The sequence below is a fragment of the Centroberyx gerrardi genome, chromosome 19 (genome assembly GCF_048128805.1).
Source record: "Centroberyx gerrardi isolate f3 chromosome 19, fCenGer3.hap1.cur.20231027, whole genome shotgun sequence".
Taxonomy (NCBI): Eukaryota; Metazoa; Chordata; class Actinopteri; order Beryciformes; family Berycidae; genus Centroberyx; species Centroberyx gerrardi.
The window spans coordinates 20446669-20469197 of NC_136015.1; the positions used below are offsets into that span (position 1 = coordinate 20446669).

General features: G+C 41.1%; 1 protein-coding gene across 2 annotated transcripts in view; it reads left to right on the top strand.

The window, feature by feature from the left end:
• The window catches only part of atp9b (ATPase phospholipid transporting 9B), a 46914-nt gene extending 25182 nt beyond the window's left edge, over positions 1-21732 (top strand). The window contains exons 14-29 of one of the 2 annotated variants that reach the window (XM_071894926.2): positions 1298-1410; positions 4462-4713; positions 9257-9418; positions 9794-9886; positions 12537-12620; positions 12987-13157; positions 13745-13843; positions 13966-14055; positions 14528-14672; positions 15104-15168; positions 15316-15471; positions 15614-15678; positions 16056-16164; positions 16310-16367; positions 17956-18159; positions 19690-21732. In XM_071894926.2, coding sequence (XP_071751027.1) covers positions 1298-1410; positions 4462-4713; positions 9257-9418; positions 9794-9886; positions 12537-12620; positions 12987-13157; positions 13745-13843; positions 13966-14055; positions 14528-14672; positions 15104-15168; positions 15316-15471; positions 15614-15678; positions 16056-16164; positions 16310-16367; positions 17956-18159; positions 19690-19826 — 2003 coding nt within the window. In that variant the 3' untranslated portion in view covers positions 19827-21732. The remainder of the gene's footprint in view (positions 1-1297; positions 1411-4461; positions 4714-9256; positions 9419-9793; positions 9887-12536; positions 12621-12986; positions 13158-13744; positions 13844-13965; positions 14056-14527; positions 14673-15103; positions 15169-15315; positions 15472-15613; positions 15679-16055; positions 16165-16309; positions 16368-17955; positions 18160-19689) is intronic. The other variant, XM_071894927.2, reaches the window with a different exon arrangement.
• The last annotated feature ends 797 nt before the right edge of the window (positions 21733-22529 follow it).

Consider the following 22529-nt stretch of genomic DNA (forward strand, 5'->3'; position numbering starts at 1 on the left):
CAGAGTGATAAACTCCTGCGGTGGTCCTAACATGCTTCTTTGTCTCACCCCGCCGATCTAGGTAGGAATAGATTAGCTTTAGAGCCTATTTATCCAAGTTGATAGTTAAAGCACATGGAAAGAGGAACAAACAATCAATCCATTAGATTTGGTTAACCCTGTGGCTCTAATGTTATTGGAAGGTAGATGCCCTCTAATCAGCTTTACGCTCTATCAGTACACATTCTGGCAACCGGCATCCATTAAACGAGGCCATTGCCCCCATTTTCAAAGTTTTTTTTTTTGTCTCTGAACACTCACTCAGTCTTTTTGTATGCAATGTTGTGTCTTGTCTGTTAGTTAGAGAGGACAGGCAGTCCATATGGGTAATTAGATTAGGTCAATGAGAAGGGAGTCACATCACCCTGCAGGTCCCATGACGCATTTTAGGCAGTCCTCTGAGGACAAACATTGTGCATTTTGTGTGTGTGTGTGTGTGTGTGTGTGTGTGTGTGTGTGTGTGTGTGTGTGTGTGTGTGTGTGTTGTGGTGGGGATGTTGTTACAGTTTGCCCTAAGATGACCACACCGTTGCCACTAAGCTGATGGCGGCTTGATAATTAAGATATCTCTGAAGTATTTTTTCCCCTGCAAAGATTTTAGCTGATACTGAGCTATAAAGAGTACATTTGATTAACTGAAGTGCCACATAATCAATAATAAAACAAATTAAACAGTTGGGTGTCGACTACACGTGAGGTGCTCTTTTGGAAATTACAGTACCATGACCAGAGTTTGGAAATGATAAAAAAATAAACAGTGTCTTGGAGCATAGTGTTGTGGCTTCACAATAAGCATAACCGGTGTGTGAAATTAACTCTTTGGCTCAGCTGCCAATGGCTGAAAAAAAAGTATTTACCAAGAATAATTTTTAGCTGCCAAAACAATTACTATACATTTTTCATAGCTGTTACTCTACCTGTTTTCAAAGCTATTTTGTGTATAGAACAGGCAGCCAATCAGGAGCCTGTTTGATACAGAGCCATTGTTTTACTTTGATTTGATTTGCTTACGGTCGGTAAGCAAGACCAAAGACTGTATATAACCCAGACATTCAAACGTTATCGTCTCAGAAAGTTGCGGATGACCCTTATTTATGAATCCACCATAGACAAATCTGACCAACTTTTGGCTTTTGGCGGGTGGATCCTGACCCTCACACAACCAAGAGCAATCATCATCTAAATAAGTTCCAGCTATGGATGATGTCATTTCCTCATGAATTGTTGGTAATCTCTCAACTGGTCTTGTGAACTGCAGGCACTCTGACTCAGAACGAAATGATCTTCAAGCGGCTGCACCTGGGAACGGTGTCCTATGGGACCGACACCATGGATGAGATACAGAGCCACATAATCCAGTCGTACGCACAGGTGAGCTGTCTTATTGTCTAATCCTGTATTTGTTAAAGGGGAAGGCTAGACCGGCAGGACTGCTTGGTGGTTAGAGACTGGATTGTAACTGTAAGGTCACTGGTTAGTTACCCATAATTACCAGTGTGTCAATCTCTGTCAGAGTGTCCTTGAGCAAGACATTGAACCCCTACCTGCTCTACCTGGGCTGCTCCTGTGATCTGACCCTTCTGGTGAAACGTATGGACATGCATGTTGGTCTGAGAGGGGCGTTCACAGAAATTACTTCCCAATTACACTTGACGTAAAATGATGATCGAAGTGCTCTAAAAGAATACAAATGATTCAGCCCTCTCTACCATTTAACCTCTTCAATTTTCAACAGTTGTGTCCCAAGCTGACTGATCAAATCTTATTTTCTCATAATTTTGTTTTTACCCATCCAGGTAATTGTGGGGTACAACTTGTATTAATGACCATGCTTGCCTTGTGAGCGATGCTACCAGTCTGTTTTATGCAACACAAAGTTATTAATTCTTACTAATTTACAGTTTGTTGAAAGGGGAGATCACCAGATATGAAACAGTGGACAGATTCCAACAATGAAAAAAATACAAATCTCACTGTACCTGACAGTCTAAAAATATATAGCTGGCATGGGAATAGGTGCTTTGAATGGAGGATGAATACGTGCTCCACTCACATGTTTCTTCCTGTTTAGCCCCACCTCTCCCTATATATCTGTTTAATCAATTTTTATATTTGGCTAAGGATAGCGTTTCCAGGAAAGAAGCCCATATTGTTCATTCATCATGCTGCGTCCCTGAGCAACTCCCTGTACTGTAAGCCAGTGTGCTCCTCACTGGGTGGCTCAGATCTGGCTGGAGGCTTGACAGAATGATATTGTTCGCTCTCAGCCAGCTCCAAACAGCTGGTCGACACTCTCAAACCATCTGCCCGCACCCTTATTTGTAATCTCAGCTAATGAAAAATGACTAGTCTTTTTAGCACTGCACAGCCAAAGCAGGGCAGAGCGGCAATGCTTCTGTCCAGCTGATTTGTATTATGCTGCTAATTTTCCCTTTCACACTGAGATGTCAGGTAATATTTGAAGTTTGCTGGATGCACAGTTTTGCTTAAGTACATGAAGAATTTATCGTAATTTCCCAATTTCCCTGCAGGTCAGGGTTAGTGAAGGAGGGCATATTGAATCATGTATTTGATATTACCTTCATGTGACATATTAGAATAGATTAGAATCAGAATTACTTTTATTTGGCAAGTACAATAAATGTACAGCAATTTGGTGAGCTCACATTCAGTGCATGAAAGTACATACTTATATTTATATAGTTAGCACATATTTCTAATTTAGTAATCCATATTTAAGTAAACCATCATGTCTACAGGTAACATCTGTATATAACGACTGTAAGTAACTGCAGTAACAACTGTAACTCAATCCATATGTTAGTAATACATGCTCCTCCCCCATATTTCCCACAATACAGTCAACATGTGTTTAAATTGTCACCAGCATACGTTTATTTAACCACACAATTGTTTACATTCTATTTTATAGATAAAGAAGTATTTATAAATATTGCTTATTTTATATTCTATTTGTGTGCTTATATCCTGTTTGTCTTTTTCCTTGTTGAATCCTGTTGCTTTTGCTGCTGCAACGACCTAATTTCTCCATGGGGATCAATGAAGTTTTATCTTATCTTATCTTACTTTCAGTCATGTACTGTATATCATGTAGTCGTCACACGGTACTGTATCACTGTACATCTGCCCTCAGCAGTATCGGTTCTGTGTCTGTTGAATGATAAGGAATTGATGCTGTAGCTGATATTAGATGGAATTTCTGGAACGAGAGTGAGTTTTGTATTTGTGTTCATGCCAGACAGGGAATTTGAGGAATGTCGCAAATTCATTTTAGGGTATTTAAAAATGAGTAACCTTACAAGAATACACTGGAATGTATTTTGCAGCTTTTTTTTTCCTCTTTTGTGATACTATGTGATACCCAAATGTGAATTTCTGTTTTTATTTGCACCCTGAACAGTGAGGTCAGAGGTCGGGATTAGCTACAGACCAGCAATACTGTGATAGAACACAGTAGGCAGTTGCTTACATTATATTTTTGTGGCTGTGTCTATCCTTGTAAAAACCACATATACATTTATACCCTCCACATGTGCCTTGGCCACTAACCATAACTTGTCTGACAACCTGACCTACTAATCTCTCCATAGATCCCTCAGTTGTTCTTCATGAAGGTTGTCATCTTGCATCCTTGCAGGAGTTCCCTTCTCCCCTCCCCTCCCCTCCCCCCCCCTCTGCCTGGCAGGATTGAAGGTTAATAATAAGCCAAAATCATGCGCTTCACTGGAGCACATCAGCCCCTGTCAAACGCAGCTGGCACAGTGGGCCGTCTGCCTGCCCGCTCGCTAGCCACCACACAGTTAAATTGATGGCTGTTGTCAGAAGAGCGGAAGACATAAAAGGCCCTCAAACCAGATATGACACGATAAAGATGGTGATACAGCACTTCCCCTTGCTGTGTCATTTAGGGTGTCAAAGTGAATTTGACGCGAGTGTAGGATTTCATCTAGTACTCTACCACTGGCACGGTCCCTGTGGTCATTGAATAACTGGAAAAGTCATAAGATTTGAAAAAATGTCCAGGTCTGGAAAGGTTATGGAAAAGTGTACATATCCAATTTTGAGAAATATGAAAATTTGTTTGTAATGTATTTTTTTTTTCAGCCAGTCAAGTGTTTGACATTAAGTTTGTCTAAATACCTTTTGTAGGAATAATAACCCCACAAAAAAAAACATCTTTTTATGTCAAAAGTTCCATGTGTTAGTTGTAATTAGCAAAATCAAGACCAAGGATATTCGAGGAATGATTCAACAATAAAATGTCATTTTTGAGCAGAGGTGCCAGTAAATCTGTTACCTGCTGAAACTGAATTCAACTACACTAAGGCCATACATTTAGTCATAAATAGGACTCAAACAACATACAGTATTTCTTTTAATGCTCACATTGGTTGTTGACAGGTGGTCTCCCAGCCTTCCAATGGCAGTAGCAGCAGCTCCACACCGTCCCGGAAGTCCCAGGCGGCGGCCCCGAAGGTCCGCAAGAGTGTCAGCAGTCGCATCCACGAGGCTGTGAAGGCCATCGCCTTGTGCCACAACGTCACGCCCGTCTACGAGTCGCGTGCCGGCGTCAACGGAGAGACGGAGTCCGCCGAAGCCGACCAGGACTTCAGTGACGACAACCGCACCTACCAGGCCTCCAGCCCGGATGAGGTAAACATGAGCTGCAGTGAACTCTTTCTCAGCTTTGTCACTTTAAATGGAAACTTGAAAAAATGTGGACATCAAGATATGGACTGATATCAAAGTTGGCAGGTTGCAAGGCTGGCCAATAACTGAAAGGTTGTTGCCAAGGTTCCACCCAAAGAGAAGACAACTAGACCGTGGCTGATATTACATCTACGGTGCCCACTGTCACTGCCCGAGTGCTCTTGAGCAAAGCATTAAACCCCAAACTGCTCCAGGGATGCTGCACTTCAACAACAGTGGGCTCTGACTTCTCTCAAGAAATATATATTTGTAGGGGAATGTGTTGTGTGTATCTTTAAATGCAAAAAGACAAATTTCACTTACTTGTGAAATCTGCCGTAAAGTAACTTCCTCAGATTATAACTATCTTAGATTTTGGTGGTGATCCGGATCTTCAATTTCCACCGTTAGACGATTATAATTTTTTTAGCCATAACATGCTGCGTTCATGTGCTGGTGGGAAGGTCCAAAATCTGGAACTTCGAAGTCAGCTACTAAACAGCGTTGCATTCACGTGCTATTTTCTCAGGAAATCAAACCAGGAAGACAAACGATAAACAAACATAAACCGTTACGGAGTTGGACAAGTTGGATCAGTGCCTTCTTGTGTCCCTCCCCCCAAAAATTCTGCCAAGAAGAGGATTAGGAGATTGTTAAATGGAAACCCTCTCTGACCCTCTCTGCAGTTTCCTCTCACTCTTAACGTTTTATAGTTGACGCTAAATAACCATAGTTTGTCATAATAGTCATTTCATGAACAGAAAGTCAGAGGTCGCGAACTCCTCCTAGAGGTTAAGCTATTTAATCATCGGCGTTTGCTTCCTGGGAATTTACTGCTCCAACTGAAGGAAGAATCCAGCGCAATAACGACCCCAAAGGCATCCCCACAGCTTCCCATCCTCTGGCTGTCTGTCCCTGTAACCCAAGAGTTGGGGCATTTATGACTAGGAGGGCGCTACTAAGCTTTTTATTTACAGCCCTTTCTAATGGCAATACAGACTGTGTTATTAGAGAAATCCAAGGAGAGTCCTGATGATAACTGAACGCCCAGAACACAGGGAAAGATTGTTGATCAGGAAAGTCACTGTCACACTGTCATTATTCGTTTCAAGAGCTATTCGATATATATTGAAGAGGAGCTAATCTCCCCATACACACAAAGTTCACCCATGACACGCGAGAGGCTTTGTAAAGCCTTTGTGAGACTTGTGTACTTTTGCGCCCCGCACCTCCCCAGCCAAGTCTGGCAATCAAAATGAAGATAAAAAGGTAACGAAAGATAAATCTCAGTTTCCCATTTTGCCTGTCTGTCCTCCCCCTGAGTTGATGTATATATTTATTTATATCCCTGTGCGCTCTGCTCTATCTCTCCTCTCTCCATTGTCTCACACTGCTTGGATTGATCAATATTTAATTTTCTCTGAGAGACGATGAGAGGGGGGGGGGAGGTCTGTGGTTGTTCGTGAAGTCAGCCCCCCCTTCCCCTTCCACCATATTCTTTGTTCTCTCTCCTCTGTCTTTTAATTTCCTTCTTTTTCTGTCTCTCTTTCTCACTTTCTCTGTTCTCTCCCTCTCTCTCTCTCTCTCCCCTCATCCCTCTCTCCCCAGTCTCATTGAGCGTAGCATCAGATCCTGGCCACCATACCTCTGTTAGTGGTCGTTTGTCTGGCTCTGGCTCTCAGCTCAGCCTCTCTAATGTAATGAGCCGTCATTAAGGAGATGAAGTGGGCCGGCCGTGGAGGTCAGAACGGAGGTCATCTGACCTGCTGGTCGGCCATGCTGTGAACAGAGCCCTCCTCTGACCTTTGACCCCCACGATATCAGCCAAGAGCGTTTGACCGTGGTCTTTAATGACTGCCGAATCTCAGAAAGTGGGTGTTTATCATTTCCAATTGGAGACAATTAGATTGGTTGTCTCAGTGAGTGTACAAGGCATAGGTACGGTTGGGAGGGAATGTTTTGAATATGCAAGAAAATGAAAATCACTTTCAGGCAAAGCAAAATTTAGGGACTTAAATACAAATCCAGCACATATGGATTCTACTATGGTCCAACATTTAGAGATAGCCTTACTATTTCAAATCCATTGTAAAACCATCCTTAACTATCCTGAAATGAATTCCTTATATTGCCAATGACATTATAGGAGAAGAACTTAACTATTAGGGATCTATTTTCATCATGAGATGCTTTAGGTGCTGTTAATTTTAAAGGCAGTTCTGCCATCTTGATATACATGATCACTAGATCGTTGGGAACACTATTGAAATGATTGATCGGGTTGTTTAAACCAGTCTGCCATTGTCGTAAAGTAGTCACGGGCAGTCTCCTCTGTTACTGCCGTAACGCATGATTCACATACGGTTTGTATCAAAGTTGACACGGCTTTAAATAGTTCCTGTAGAGCTGATAAAGTAGATTGAAGAGCTAGGATTTAGATCCTCTGCACACGCTGTGGATGTGGGTGTGTGTCGCTACATACACACACAGGATAATGACACACAGATGTGTGTTAAGTAAATATAGGCAGCCCTTTTACGGAGCTCAAAGGGGAGCAGGAGAAATGATGGGGTATTAGCAGGAAGTTCCAATTTGTAGGTCAGAGTATAATAACAACCTTTGAGTGAGCAAATTGAAAATGAACCCATTGAGAATTGAGTCGTGTGCAGCTGAACGCTCACTCGGGGGCCGCAGTTCCTGCTGAGGAGAAAAAGAGGAAAGAGAAACAGAAAAACACTTATCTGGAGCTGAATGAGAAGAGCTCAGCAGCTCTGGAGATATGGCAACTCTCTCATGCCTTGTCTTGCAGTTGCAACACAGCAATGAAATCAGGTTGTTGTCTCATGGTCTATACAGTCAGTTTGTTTTTGAAATGTTTCTAGAGTCAGATTTTTCCCTTGTTTTGTTAATATACCTGTTTATTTCTCATTTGATGTGGACTGTTGGATCTCAAAATTGCTTAAAAGAAGCATTAAAATGAGAATTTATCTTTTAAGTATTTTCCTAGATTTTACCTGCAAATATTTTTGTAAAATGTCCCCACATTTCTTCTGTTTAATTAATTTGAAAGGAAAATCTATGAATAGTAATTTTCCCGTCCCTCTGACACAGGAAGATGACTGCCCACAAAAATGTATTTCAACCATCTCAGACATTGCAGTTTGAGGATGTCAGAGAATTGCATTCTTTTGACTTCAAGAACTTGTGCATAAACCTCTCAAAGCAACAGAAAAGAGTTTGGGAAAATTTAAGAAAATGTTCACAATTCCAACATAACTTAAAAGTCAGTTATGGTGGAACTTCCCATTTATTATAATAACTTTGTTAGAGAAGGTCTGTTATGTGGTCATCTTTTTCAGTGCCTTTTTGTTGTTATTTCTTTTCCAATTATTGACCTTACACACCATTTGACTTAGAATTATGTAGGCCAATTGATTGCGTAGATTAGTGGCCTAGCAAATTACCCAAATGTGCTTTTAAATTACAAAGGGGCACAAACATTAGACCTCTGACTCCTCATGATCTTCCTTGAACAATTTATTTCCTTTTTGCAAGGTGTAATGATGAAACTGAAACCAACTAAAAATTTACCGTTGAAACGCAGTATTCAACTCATCTCAAAACTATAGCAGCGGTAGCATAGACGTTAGAGAAGCTAGTAAGGTACTTCACCCTCAACTGCTCCATTGACCAACAGCAGGACACTGTGTGGTTGTACTGTGTAGCACCTAGGTGTTGATGTATGTAACTGTGTTAATGAGAAACAGGGGTTTGCTTAATATGCATGCATGCTCAATGATGCATTCATACTCAGCAATCTTTCCCTGAATAAATAAAGGTTAAAGGTTTAACAGAAGAAAAAATCGAGGCCACACAATCAAGCCTTTCAGTGTGACTCTGGATGAGAGATTCAATTCCCCTTCAGGTGTGAGCAATACAATGATCAAGTAATTTTTATGTAACTTTATGTCTTCCTCCATTGGGGAGAGAGAGGCTTTGAAACAGGATGCTGAGAAAGATGACCTACAGCCCACAATGAATAGATACTTATGTTTTTTCTAAAGTCCTCTATACTAGCCTTTAGCTAGCTTCTACTGGGAGGTCCAGAGTTTGTGTTTCCTAGTTTTCTGACTTATTTGTGTATAGTTATTATTATATTTTAGGCATTGAACTGACACTCTTATCTTTCCTAGATTCCTAGATCGCCAGCATAACAAGCAACCGATAACAATGGGCCTTTAATTATAGGGCGCCCATTAGGCCAATCAGTGTAATTTTTTTAAATGTGAGGTGCCAAAGTACATCATCTCACCAAGTTTTGTCAAAGTTGGACCAGAGGTGTTGGAGATATCACGTTTTGAGTTAAAATGTTTGAGGTTTTAATTATATCGCCTCCCAATTTCATCATGTAGGGGAAAAAAGGTGGAAAGGTTTACGTTTATCAGTATTTGTGTTTTGAGTGTGTCTAATGTGTGTGTTTCCATCTGTATCTGTGTGTATTCCTCAGGTGGCGTTGGTGCGGTGGACAGAGAGCGTCGGCCTCACTCTGGTGAACAGAGACCTGAACTCGCTGCAGTTGAAGACTCCCTCCGGACAGATCCTCACCTTCTCCATCCTGCAGATCTTCCCCTTCACCTCCGAGAGCAAGAGGATGGGCATCATCGTCATGGTAGGAAACCTGCTGTGTAACGTGTGTGTCAGTCTTTGTACCATGTGTGTCAGTCCTGTACATTTATTGTATGTGGAGACTGAAGTTATTCTAATTTCAAATTTGTTTATCTAAAATGCCTGAGTGCAGACTTTAATACTGTAGTATAGGCGGCCCTTGCGAGAATCAAACCTGTTATCCTGATGTTTAGTGTCTTGCTAAATCCATTTAGTTGCATAGGACCTGACTGCTTAAGTATACATGCATGCTGATTGGTGAACAGAAATAATTGTGTCTATGCTGCTGTATGATTTTTATGCAGTGCTATGATTTATGGTATGGGGAAGGTCTGCCTGTGCTCATGTACTTGTTTTGGAAATTTGTGATTTGATTCAGGAGGAGTCAACAGGAGACATCACCTTTTACATGAAGGGTGCTGATGTTGCCATGGCGAGCATCGTCCAGTATAACGACTGGTTGGAGGAAGAGGTAAGGACTCCTCATAATCAAATCTGTGGCATCGCTAACTTTATATCACAGGTTTGAACCCCCATCAAGCAGTTTGTCCATCAGCAGCCACGTTTCCTCTCAATGTGTGTTTTAGCAAGACCATGAACCTTTGTCTGCTCACTTATTATGAGCTGCTCTGTTTAAGAGTACCAGCAAAATGCAGGGCTTAAAGACCCTCGGCCAGGTGCCGGATTTCCGGCATATGGACGTTTTAGATTCACAAACTATTTTCGACAAAAAAAAAAAAAACAACCTCACACCACGCGGGGTTTTGTTTTTGATGCGTTTTATCCAATCATATTCAGCGAAGCAAAGCAATATTTTACATTTACCAATGGAATGCGAGCAAGTTTTTTTTTTATCCAATGAACAGCAAGCTACTTTCTATCACAATGTAGCACCGATTCCGTAGTGTAGCACAGCTGAAATATGGAAACGAAGTTTATGAAAGCTGGTGAAGATACACGCGTCACTGAGAGAGGAGTAAAAAACAAACGGCGATAGGTATGGATTGAATAAACGGGTGGAGACAGGAAACCGTTTGACACTTGGTGCGACAAATTAAGGGAACCGGGTGTTTGTTCTGCACTGTGAGCTCAAACAGCAGAAAGAAAGTGCTCTTTCCACATGAGGTAAATCCCAGACACAACGCCGCTATGCGCGCACTCCGATATCTGACCACACCAGGAGCGACAGTTACAGCTGCCACTCCAGCAGCAATGACGTGATCTGTCTTTCACAATTTACAATCGTCATTCAGCATAAAAATGTGGCATTGCTTTGGCTGTTCTCTACAGAGCTCCCCAGGGGTCACCTGGTAAGAAAAAAATAATTGATGTGGAAATCCATACGAGCACCGATTGGTAAACCGCGCACGGCTCCATGCGCACGGATTAGTAAACCGTGCCCTCGAATTAGTAATCAGTGCGCACGGAGTCCTAAACCATACCCGCGGATTAGTAGACCGTGCACACGGATTTGTAATATGTATATTGATAACTTCAAACAGGGACACCACAGCGGCCCACAGAGTTGCATATAAAATTTAATTAACATGCTTTTTCTACAAGCATGATTTATAGGGAGTAAATGGGTTTCATATTGTCACCAAAACACACATCGGATCATAAATTAGACCTACTGATGTGATTAATCAATGGTTATGGTTCACATATGGTCTAGGTGCCTAATGGCTGTTACAGCTCACTATATGTATGCCAAGCTGTGTGTAGTGGCTCTGGCTCACTGTATATAGGCCTAAAAGTCCCTCTTTGATGTTATCAACGTAGATATTACAAATCTGATGCATGGTTTACTAATCCGTGGGCACGGTTTAGGAGTAAATTGTAAGAGAACCGTACCCACTGATTTCCGCATCATTTTTTTTTTGTACCAGGTGACCCCTGGGGGGCTCCACAGTTATCCTTATTGCACTAGGTTTAGTGCAATAAGGATAACTTATTGCACTAATCAGTCAGGAACATTTCAGGCTCAGAATGTTTTTTTGCTTTAAGCCCTGAAAATGCCTAAAATGAGAAATGTTAAGAAACACTGCTATTGAACAACTGATAAATATAACAGCACAGTCACTCATAGCGGTCATTATTTTAGGCCAATAACCTCTCTTAATCAGGACATTCATCAGCAGATCAACAGTCTGCATCAACACCGGCTTGGTGGTTGAAGGTCTAGTGTGCATATGTTCATAATTATATTGGCATTATTGAGTAATTTAGCACCGGGGGCAGCTTTTGATTTAATTAGTGACCTAGATAAAGTTGAAGTAATTACAGTATGTCATATTCTTGAACAATGGTGCTAATGATGTCCTATCGGCTGTAATATCCCACTGTCAAATCAGCTGGCGCTGCGGTTACTCTGCCTGTCAATAACCAATCAGCAGGACAGATCTAGCCCATTGGTGTTTCATATCAAAAATAAACCGCCATCCATCGCTTTGTTTTATTGTGTCCTCTGGATTTTGCCAGAGGCCTTGTTATTCACTATTGATTTCTTTTGGTGTTGGTTGACAATATGCTGCTATTGACAGTACTGTACATGTTGTACTTAAACAGCTGCTGCTCCAATGGAATAGATGAGCTGTCCTATATTTGATTTGATTAAAATTTCTCTTGTAAAAATATCAATTTGTTTATTTGACATAGTGTTTGAATAGCTTGATATAAATTGTGTGTTTTCAGCAATAATAATGCAATTGATAATACATATTAACAATAAACACTTTTCTTGGGTATATCATACTAGAGGGCTCCTGAAAGTATGGAAATTTTGGAAAATGTAGGAATTGTGCAAAAAGTTTTGAATAGTGTAGGGAACAAATTGCTGTTCAGTCCTGATCACTATGAAACACTATAACAAGCTGTTGAGACTTTGTCATGTAACAGATTGTGATACAATATGTTGCTGTGAAGAATAATTGTATTGTAAAGAGAGCAGTTGCCTGCTTGACAGTCATGTCACCAAGCCATCAGTATACATTATATCAACAACCAAAATCTTCAAATCCAGCCAGGAAATTAAGCTCTGGAAAAAGTTAGGAATCTTGAAATGGAAAATATCCCTGGAAATACTCTGTGTCTATCTAACATCTTCCTCTCCTTTCTGTCAGTGTGGGAACATGGCCAGGGAGGGCCTGAGGACCCTGGTGGTGGCCAAGAAGTCTCTGTCTGAGGAGCAGTATCAGGACTTTGAGGTTTGGATGAACCACACTGTATATGCACAGCTTTCATCCCACGCTTTTCTTCATCATGTTCCATTAAAATCTCTTCTGTTCTGGCTTTGATGTTTGAATTGGAACTTCCACTTGTAAATCTTTGTTTATTTTGCTTTCACACTTTCTGTCCCACGTTTCCTCCTCTCAGGTTGTTAATACACTGGGAAACCTTTTTGGCACAATTATAGGGCAACACTGTCCAACATTGTCCTGTGTTTTATTACAATTCTCATTGGCAAGTGCGTTGCTCCACCAGGCCAAAAGGTGCCTGGTGTGTCGCAGCCCTTATTACCCCACCATTTCTTCCTCATTTTGTCTCTCCTTTTCTCCCACTTCTCTATGTAGAACCGCTACAACCAGGCCAAGCTGAGTATCCACGACCGGACCCTGAAGGTTGCAGCGGTGGTGGAGAGTCTGGAGAGGGAGATGGAGCTCCTGTGTCTGACTGGAGTTGAGGACCAGCTGCAAGCCGACGTCCGGCCGACACTGGAGCTGCTCAGGAACGCTGGCATCAAGGTTAGCAAAACTACACATGGCAGGAACCTAACGCTGGACACCAGACAAATGCTGATACATTTTGGCTGTGGCTGGAAAGTTAATCTACTCTACCAGCCTGTTCTATTCTACAAATCTTGTTGGCTGGGAAAATCGATAAAGTTTTATATGAATTTTGGGGTCCATTATGTTCTGTGTTTGGGAATATAAAAGTAAGGTTCCTGCCACAAAGACCACCATAAGATCACCAGGCTCAACCTTTTATTGTTTGCGGCATCACACTGTAGGTGCACATTTATCTTGGAGGGAGATGCTACTATAAACCCCACAGAGCTCAACAATACATGTTTAGGGATGTGATCAGAAACACAAAATGCAGGAAAATGGTAATCTCCCTTTAGAAATGAATAGTCCTGTGTCTGTAAAACCAGAAACCATTAAAAAGAAAAATCAAATTCCAGATTGTTTTAGCTAGAATTGGTGAAGAGTAGTCACTTTACTGCAAGTCCAGTGGATTCCACTCTTTACCTTGCCTTTGTTTGGATTACAGTATGCTTTTAATGCCACATCACCCGTCCCCCTACATGCTGATGTTGTTTTCTGCTCAGATCTGGATGTTGACGGGGGACAAGCTTGAAACGGCTACATGCATCGCCAAAAGCTCCCATTTGGTCTCCAGAAACCAAGACATCCACGTCTTCAGACCGGTACGCTGTTTCTCTTTGCTGTGCTGATGTTTTGATTTATAATTTTACTTGATGGGAGATTCAAAAAAATGACAGCCTATGTATTTCTTCATGGCTAATTGTGTTGTGTGGCTCTTGAGCAGGTCTCAAACAGAGGAGAGGCCCATCTGGAGCTCAACGCCTTCAGAAGGAAACACGACTGTGCTCTGGTCATCTCTGGAGACTCCTTAGAGGTACTACAACACAGTGCAGCACACAATGACACTGCCTTGCACAGCAGATGATGCCGAGGATGCAGCCAAACAGGCAAAGAGAGAATAAAAACTACTCCATGGCCAGAACTAACACTTAAGAGTTCAACCAAGGCCTTATGGGATTGAAGCAGAAAACAAAGAAACAAAACATATCGGTAATTTTTTTGGCAAGCCAGAAACCATTTTATCTCTTCAGTTAGAGACGCATTGTGCGTGTTTCATGCCACAAAACGGAGCTTTTGCTACAAGGACTGACAGCTAAATATGAGTTTTAATTTATTTGGAGGCTATAAAATGTTTGTTCATGTTTGCAGTGTTGTTGAACACCTGAGTGAAACAGATTGACCTATGATGGGCTGAGAAAGTTCCAAAGAGCTTATTTTCTTCTACAAGTCAAACTGTGTGATATATTAATTCTGGTTTGTGTCTCTTTACGTCTGTGTTGTTGCAGGTGTGTTTGCGGTACTATGAGCATGAGTTTGTGGAGTTGGCCTGTCAGTGTCCGGCGGTGGTCTGCTGCCGCTGCTCCCCCACTCAGAAGGCCCAGATTGTCAGACTCCTCCAGCAGCACACAGCCAACAGAACCTGTGCCATAGGTGAGTGTTTAAGCCAATCCACAGACAGGATGGGGGAAAGTTAGTGAATGAGTAACTACAGTTGAGGTGCCCTTGAGCAAGGTACTTAACTGTCCAACAGGAGAAGGCTGTGATTGTACTGAGCTCCCAGGTGTGAATCTTAACTGCATGAATGTGAAGCAGGTTGCTGAACAACACTTGCATGCTCAGGATAAATGAATATTAAACACACTGTCACACACATAGACGTACACACACACACGCACACACTATTGAACTATTGAGACAGAAACCAGAGCAATGTGTTACTTCTTGTGTCCACAAGATGGCAATCAAAGCTAGCTAAGAGTAGCACCTTTTACAGTCTGCTACTCTTATAACCTCTAACATACAGTACATTGTACAAGAATGTGTAGCTTTTGCCTGAATGTGTCTTTTCCATTCTGTGACAGGTGATGGAGGAAATGATGTCAGTATGATCCAGGCTGCAGACTGTGGGATTGGGATTGAGGGAAAGGTAAAGGGCTGCCAGAGCCTGACCAGAGACTACAGCGCTTTCCAACATTTCCATCATCAATGAACACTCAATTCATTAACTATTGGAAATAGTACTACCTGATAGTAGCTTCGCTTTTTTATACTTTTTCTGTGCTTTTCCAAACAGGAAGGGAAGCAGGCGTCCCTGGCTGCAGACTTCTCCATCACTCAGTTTAAGCACATCGGTCGCCTGCTCATGGTTCATGGCAGGAACAGCTACAAGCGCTCTGCAGCGCTGGGCCAGTTTGTCATGCACAGAGGCATGATCATCTCCACCATGCAGGTACAATACTCTGATTAAATGTCTGCAACTTTTTTGACAAAGCTTGTTTTTCTATATAAAGGTGAAAAAAAAAGCTAATCTTCCGATGATTAGAGGAAGCTTTTTTGGAGATTCTGACACCGTTCTTTCTGTCCATCCTCAGGCCGTCTTCTCCTCCATTTTCTTCTTTGCCTCAGTGCCATTGTACCAGGGTTTCCTCATGGTTGGGTATGTACCTTCTTCAAAAGTCCTGTGAAACTTTTGGTATAAATTGACATCAGTGTAAGAATGAGGAACTATTGTTTTCATTATTGTACTACAGCATAGACACACACAGCCCATCCATGTACAGCTAACCTCCTAGATATGCTGCAAGTCTCTCTTTACTGTCTGCAACCATCAAAAAGTTATTCATTCTTACTATATTACAGCCTTTTGACAGCAGAGATAGCCAAATATTTAAAAGCTGACATGGCTAATATCATCACAGCCTCACAAAAATACAAAATAGATGTTAAGATACGTTCAATAATCTAAACATGTGGTTTGGAAACCTCTCCATCTATAACGCTCACTTCTCTGTATGCCACTGTTTGTCTGTGCAGGTATGCCACCATCTACACCATGTTTCCAGTGTTCTCCTTGGTTCTGGACCAGGATGTGAAGCCGGAGATGGCTCTGCTCTACCCGGAGCTTTATAAAGACCTCACCAAGGTACTGGGCCTTTTTGAAAAGACAGTTTATCATGTCAGTAAACAGCTCCACTAAAGCATTTATGATGGGTTTTGTGATTAGCTAAGAAAATCGCAGGTCTGAAAAGCTTATTTTCCATTTACGTCAAACTTTTTCTCTCTTTCAGGGCCGGTCGTTATCTTTCAAGACTTTCCTCATTTGGGTATTGATCAGTGTGTATCAAGGTAAGGCCTACACATACTCACACTCACTAGCTGATTCAGATTTTGCGTCAAAAGTACACAGGTTATGTATGTATACTTGAATGGGTTACAGAAGTGAGGCTGTAACAGGTGTCTGCCAGGTGACCTTTAACCTACATTTAAACCTACATTATTGTATCCTAACCCCTATTTTGTGGTATAAACACAGTGGGAAATTAACACTACCCACTTTCCAAAAGCTGGTAAAGTTTGACTGTGTATAGTAAGTCTGTCATCTCTACCAACCTAAGCAGGTGTCCAGCTATTGTTCAGAGGTTGTATTCTAAAAATGATATTTGGCTGCTAAAATAGTGTACAGGATCATTGGAATTTAATATCCATAAGCCGCTGTGGTTGACTGATGAAAACAGTTTCCTGTCCTTGCTTTGAAACATAATGAAACTTAATGAAATCAGCCTGAATGATTATTACAGAACCAATCTGCCATGTACCAGTAGCTGTTGTGAAGTACCGGAGTCTGTCACTGCAGACTGTCAAAGCAGCTCTACGACTACCATTTCATCATTTCTGCTGTGCCTCATACCGGGGTCCCCAGGCCCCTTCAAACTCTCAGACAGTCTGTTTCTCAGTAGCTTAGGTTTCCAAGCGCCATCCGCTTTTACATGCAGGCTTTTGTCTGTCCAGTAAATCGATATTTCTGTAATCGCTAAGCCATGCAGCGTGCGAGAAAGATCTATGTTCCTGCTCGAGCGTGACTTCCTGACAGCTCTAGGTTTTTAATTAAAGGCCAATACCAGGACCAATGAGGGGAAGAAAAAAAAAGAAACGGGGAGGAGATATGAGAGGAGGACCAGGGAGGAGGAAAATATTAGGCACCAATCTACTTTAATTTATTACAGAGTTTGACTCGCAGGAATGCGCTGTATGAAGACTGTATGAAAAAGCAATTATGCGATCAGTTATAGGCTATTAAGCTCAATTTGCGTAGCGTTATGATTAAATGAAAGGCTATCAAAATACAGTAGGCGCCCACAGATGAGTGAGTGTCTGGCCACTCAGAGAGGTTTACCAGAGTGGGACACACTGGGGCACATTGTGCGTCTTTTATCCTCATAAATAATGTTATCGAATCAATCCTTATCTCCAGACAGACATTAATCCTTAACCCAAGGTCCCAGTCAAGAACAGACCTGGGCTAAATAGTGTTTTGCAAATACTGTTTTTTTCTGGTTTTATGCTATTTAGCTGCAAGATGAGTATAGCATACAGCAGGACGACTGACAGAAAGTTTTAAGTCACAGGAAAGTATTTTAATATCAGTTTAGGATACTTGTCTGTAATTGACTGATTTCTTGACACCATCTGAGCTGTTGTGATGCAGTAAACTCCACCCATATGAACCTCCAAGCAAGTTAAAACAAACACAAAAAGAATAATTTACCGTCTGGCACAGAGGCAGCCTTGACTGGAATCCTGTGTGGAATATAAACAGAAACCCTGCAGGAAATGACTCAAACACAGACATAACCGCACTGTGATTCATCATCATGGTTACCTCCTCAAGCAAATAAAACAAAAGTGGTCGATGTATTTCCTCTGGCACCACCAGGTGGTATCCTTATGTATGGCGCGCTGGTGCTGTTTGAGTCGGAGTTTGTGCACGTGGTCGCCATCTCGTTCACGGCGCTCATCCTGACCGAGCTGCTGATGGTGGCGCTGACGATCCGGACCTGGCACTGGCTCATGGTGCTGGCCGAGTTCTTCAGCCTGGGCTGCTACGTGGCCTCGCTCGCCTTCCTCAACGAGTACTTTGGTAAGAGAACCTTTTAATGCTTGTTGTTTCACTGTTATGGGAGGTTTCTTGTGCAGTATATGTCCGTAAATATAACATTGTATCTTCAAAAAATAGAGACCATTAGAAAAATGGCCTTATTTTTAGATTGACAGCCATGCATTTTTGGAAAATTTGTCATGGGTTTTGGATGTATTTCATGGGATCGAGGCTCATGAAAACTACTCAACCTACAAAGGACCTGTAAATCTTACACTTTAGAAAAAAATACACTACCAGTCAAAAGGTTGGACACACCTGATTGAATGTACTGTGTTTTTCATCCTCTTAAAGCCATTTTGATCTAAAGGCTTATGCTTAAATGCTTGAAATTTGTTTCTTAGACAAATATAAATAGTGAAGTTGATGCCTATGTGTGAATTTCTTTCCAAAGCCTTTGCCTTTCCATCAGTTTGATTTGTTTAACACTTTTTTTGGTCACTGCTTCAAACTTTTGACTGGTAATGTAAATATCAGCTAAATTGGAGCAGTAAGGTTTTTCTGCGACAACAGTTTGCTCTTATATGGGATTACTCTCATTTGAGATCTTACTACCAATACCAGTAAACTGCTAGCACAGTAGTTGTGGAGGGGATAATTTAACTTTCGGCTTGTTAAATGGAGTGAGCGCTTCAAGGGACCAGAGTTTTGCGTTCTTCACTGCACCTGTTTTGTGTTTACTTTGATGTACTTGGCACTTAATGTTTTGCGTTAGTTCAACCTTCAGAGGTCTGTGCTTTTCTTGCTTCTCCCCCTTTCCTTCCTCCCTTCTTCTCTCTCTCTCTCTCCCCCTCTCTCTCTCTCCACTCCTTCCCCTTGTACCGCACTCACTCTCTCTTTTTGCTGCACTTCTTCTTTTGCTTCTGTGTGTTGCCCTGGCGACAGGCATAGGCAGGGTGTCCTTGGGAGCTTTCCTTGGTAGGTGTGCAGTCTGTGAATTCACCAACTCTCTCTATTCCCTCAACTCTTTCTCTCTCTCTCTCTCTCTCTCTGTCTGTCTGTTTATCTATCTATCTATCTATCTATCTATCTATCTTTCTGTCTGTCTGTCTGTCTGTGTCTGTCTTTCTCCTCATTGTTATGCCGTCTGCATAATGTTCCAGTGATGTTTTAATCAGTGATGTGTCATCAGTGTGTTTCTTTCTTTTCTTTTCTTTGTTTTTTGGATCATATACTCTATAGATGTTTATTGTCTTATGTCATTTGTTTCATGCCATTCATTCCGCCGTACCGTTCACATTTTTAGTGCTGTGTCAAAGTTTTTTGTCAAATACTCTTAACATTATCGCTCACATTGTGATTGCACTAATAAGTGGAAGCACTGAATTGATTTTAATTCAGCACATGACAAGCATCTGATTTTTCTCTCTTTGCTTTCTTGCCGTGTGATCATATGATTTTAAAAAGCTGTGATGTTGATTCTTGTGTTACTCATTTGATCCTGTATGATCACACTGCTGTACTGGGACCTGTCTTATAACCTGTCGTCTTCTCCTTGCTGTGGTTTCCCAGACTTGTCCTTCATCACGACCCGGGCCTTCCTTTGGAAAGTGTCCGCCATCACGCTGGTCAGCTGTCTTCCTCTCTACATAATCAAGTACCTGAAGCGCAAGTTTTCTCCACCCAGCTACTCCAAGCTTTCTTCATGAGCCAAACCGGACAGCTTGGATTACTTCTGTTTGTTTTGTTGGCTTTGTGCTTCTCTGACCTTTTCCTTTTGGCACTTTTTTAATTCACTGATCCTCAGTGATGGACAGGTGACCTGCAGAGGTCGAGGGACCACTGGAACTATTGGAAATTAAGAAAAATTACAAAAAAAAAAAAGTTTGGATTGATGTCACTGGGACTTGGGATTACTTGAAAAGACAGAGCACATGATAAAGACTTAATGAGGATGGAGTTTGAGCAACATGGTCCAAGTGACTTTCTGCACTGGGAAGGCCTGAAACAGTTGACCTCATGGTGTTGGAAAGGTCAAGGGTCAATCTGCCTTCTTCTGTTTTAAAGCATTTCAAACGAATCAGCTTCAAGTGTCATTTTATACAATTCTGACGCATTACTTTCGGTGTTTAAATTTTTGTATGTGGAGTTAAGAATTTTTTAAGTGTTATTTTTTTATTATTATTGTTATGAGTATTAATTACAATTGCTGGCCCGCGTCTTTGTACAGTGTTGAGTTGCTACAAGGGATGACATTGTGATTTACTGCTATATGTTGTTCCATCGTACTGTAAATAAAGCCTTTACATGAAGCTTTTACAACTACTACTGCTGATGTAAACCTCACTGCGTTTAACTCTACTTACCTTGTACAAATGTGCATTAACCAAATATAAGAATATTTACAATGACATCCAAAAAATGCAAATTATTTGTCCTGGGAACAAACTCCCAGGACCGGCTTCAGACTTTCTTTCTGTGCATTTGCTACTGTGTGTCCTTTACATTTTTTAAGACGGTGAATGACATATCATCCTCAATAATTCTTGATAGTATAAAACCAGCACTCCATAGTTAATGTTCATAAACAGTGGTATTGTTCACATATTTGGCCTTGATTATATTGCGTAATTTTACATTTAAGATGTCTGTTATTGGCCGCCGGTCCTCATCGCAGGATGCGGCAGCTCGCATTGTGCCTCATTATTATGATGTATGTTAATGTACTGAAGCCGCCTCTCACAGCACTGGGTGTGAAACAATCAGTCAGAGGTTTTGGTTCGTGTTTTTATTACCTGCACAGACAGATCTGAGCTTCCAGGAGCTTGACCACGTATGAATCCTGCTGTATTTGCTCTTTTCAGAAATGTTTTCTGGTGGCAATACTATTCTAAAAGTCACAGCAAAGGACCCTGAAACACTGAAAGCTGAATGTTTTTTAGGCCTTTATTGACAATTACCACAATTACCCTGGGCTTCTGTGTGACTTTGGCCTGTAGTGGACGCTGATATCCAGCTTTTTTTATGGAGGAATGAGTTTTATCATTCACTCCAAGGAAGATTGAGTGTTAAGCTCGATGGGGAAAATTGTTCTGCTGAACGTGATGGAAGAAATGTGTTAAGATGATCTTTTATATGTGCAGTGCAGTAAATGGGGTGTAGTATAGCTATGTTTATTTGTTAGGTTGTCATGTTTTTGGTTTTTTTCCAAATCGTAATTGAGTTAAACTCAGGTTGATCATTCCTAAATATAATTGTGTTATTTGGTTTAAATTGTGGCAACCCTACTGTAAAATGTAGCTACACTACAAATAAGACAAGTAGTGGATGTAGTTATTTGGGAAAGAGTTTGAAAAGTGTGGCTGCGTCACTTTAATGCAAATTGCATTTCGGGGGTTGAATTTGTGATTTACTTGCTTATGAGGAGCAATTCCAAATGTTGATTCCTGTGTTTTCTGTTGAGACTTGTGTCCTGTGTGCGTGGCGTTGTAGAAACTTTCCTTTGTCGTGAACTTGCTTTCCATGTCCTACACTGCAGTTTCTAACAGTATGTCCTTTATTTATAATATTGTTATTGATTAAAGAGCAATAAAAAAGAAAGAACAAATGCCAAAATGTTCCCATTTCTGTATGTCTAACACAACACTGTGTGAAGGTTGTGCTCATTAATGTAAAACATCATCTGGCCACAAGATGGAGCGAGAGGCTAAACACTCGACAGAGCGAAGATGTGACTCCATGTAAAGCAGCGTTACAGTCAAACATGCACAATATTATTGCACTTCATCATTCAGAGTGATTTCTCCTGATAATCCATGTTTAGTTCAAGGAAACAAAAGCTGTTCTGCATTTCTCAGATTACATTCAGTGCATAGATTACTATTGTGGCGTTTATAATATGTGCACTTTTGAAAATCTCCCATTACCATTGTTTTTAAGACACTTATGAAACCATGATGATGGAAGTATTGTCTCTCATTTATTTGAAAATCAAAATTTTGGCTATATGTTCTCGAAGAGTTTGACTTGCAGACGGAGCATAAAGTTTTTGGAACATTTTTAACTCCCCATAAGTCTGTTTTACTTCAGTCTTAACAAATATTACCGTTTATACCCTCACAATACTTAAAGAAACCATCATTAACTGTCACATACTGTCAGTGTTTGTCATCACACAATAAATTCTGGACTAAAAAATGGTCTTTAATCCAACAAAGCATTATATAGAGAGAGCCATAGTCGGGGAACAGTTTTCCAACAAGCATCACTATACAGTAATTACAGATTGTGCCTTTAAATGCCAGCAGTATAGATTCTTTGCGGTGTGTTTACCAAGACAGAGAAAGATTTAATGAATACTGTAAAATATATATATATATGTTTTTTGCCATGTAATCTGAGGCGCTCATTGA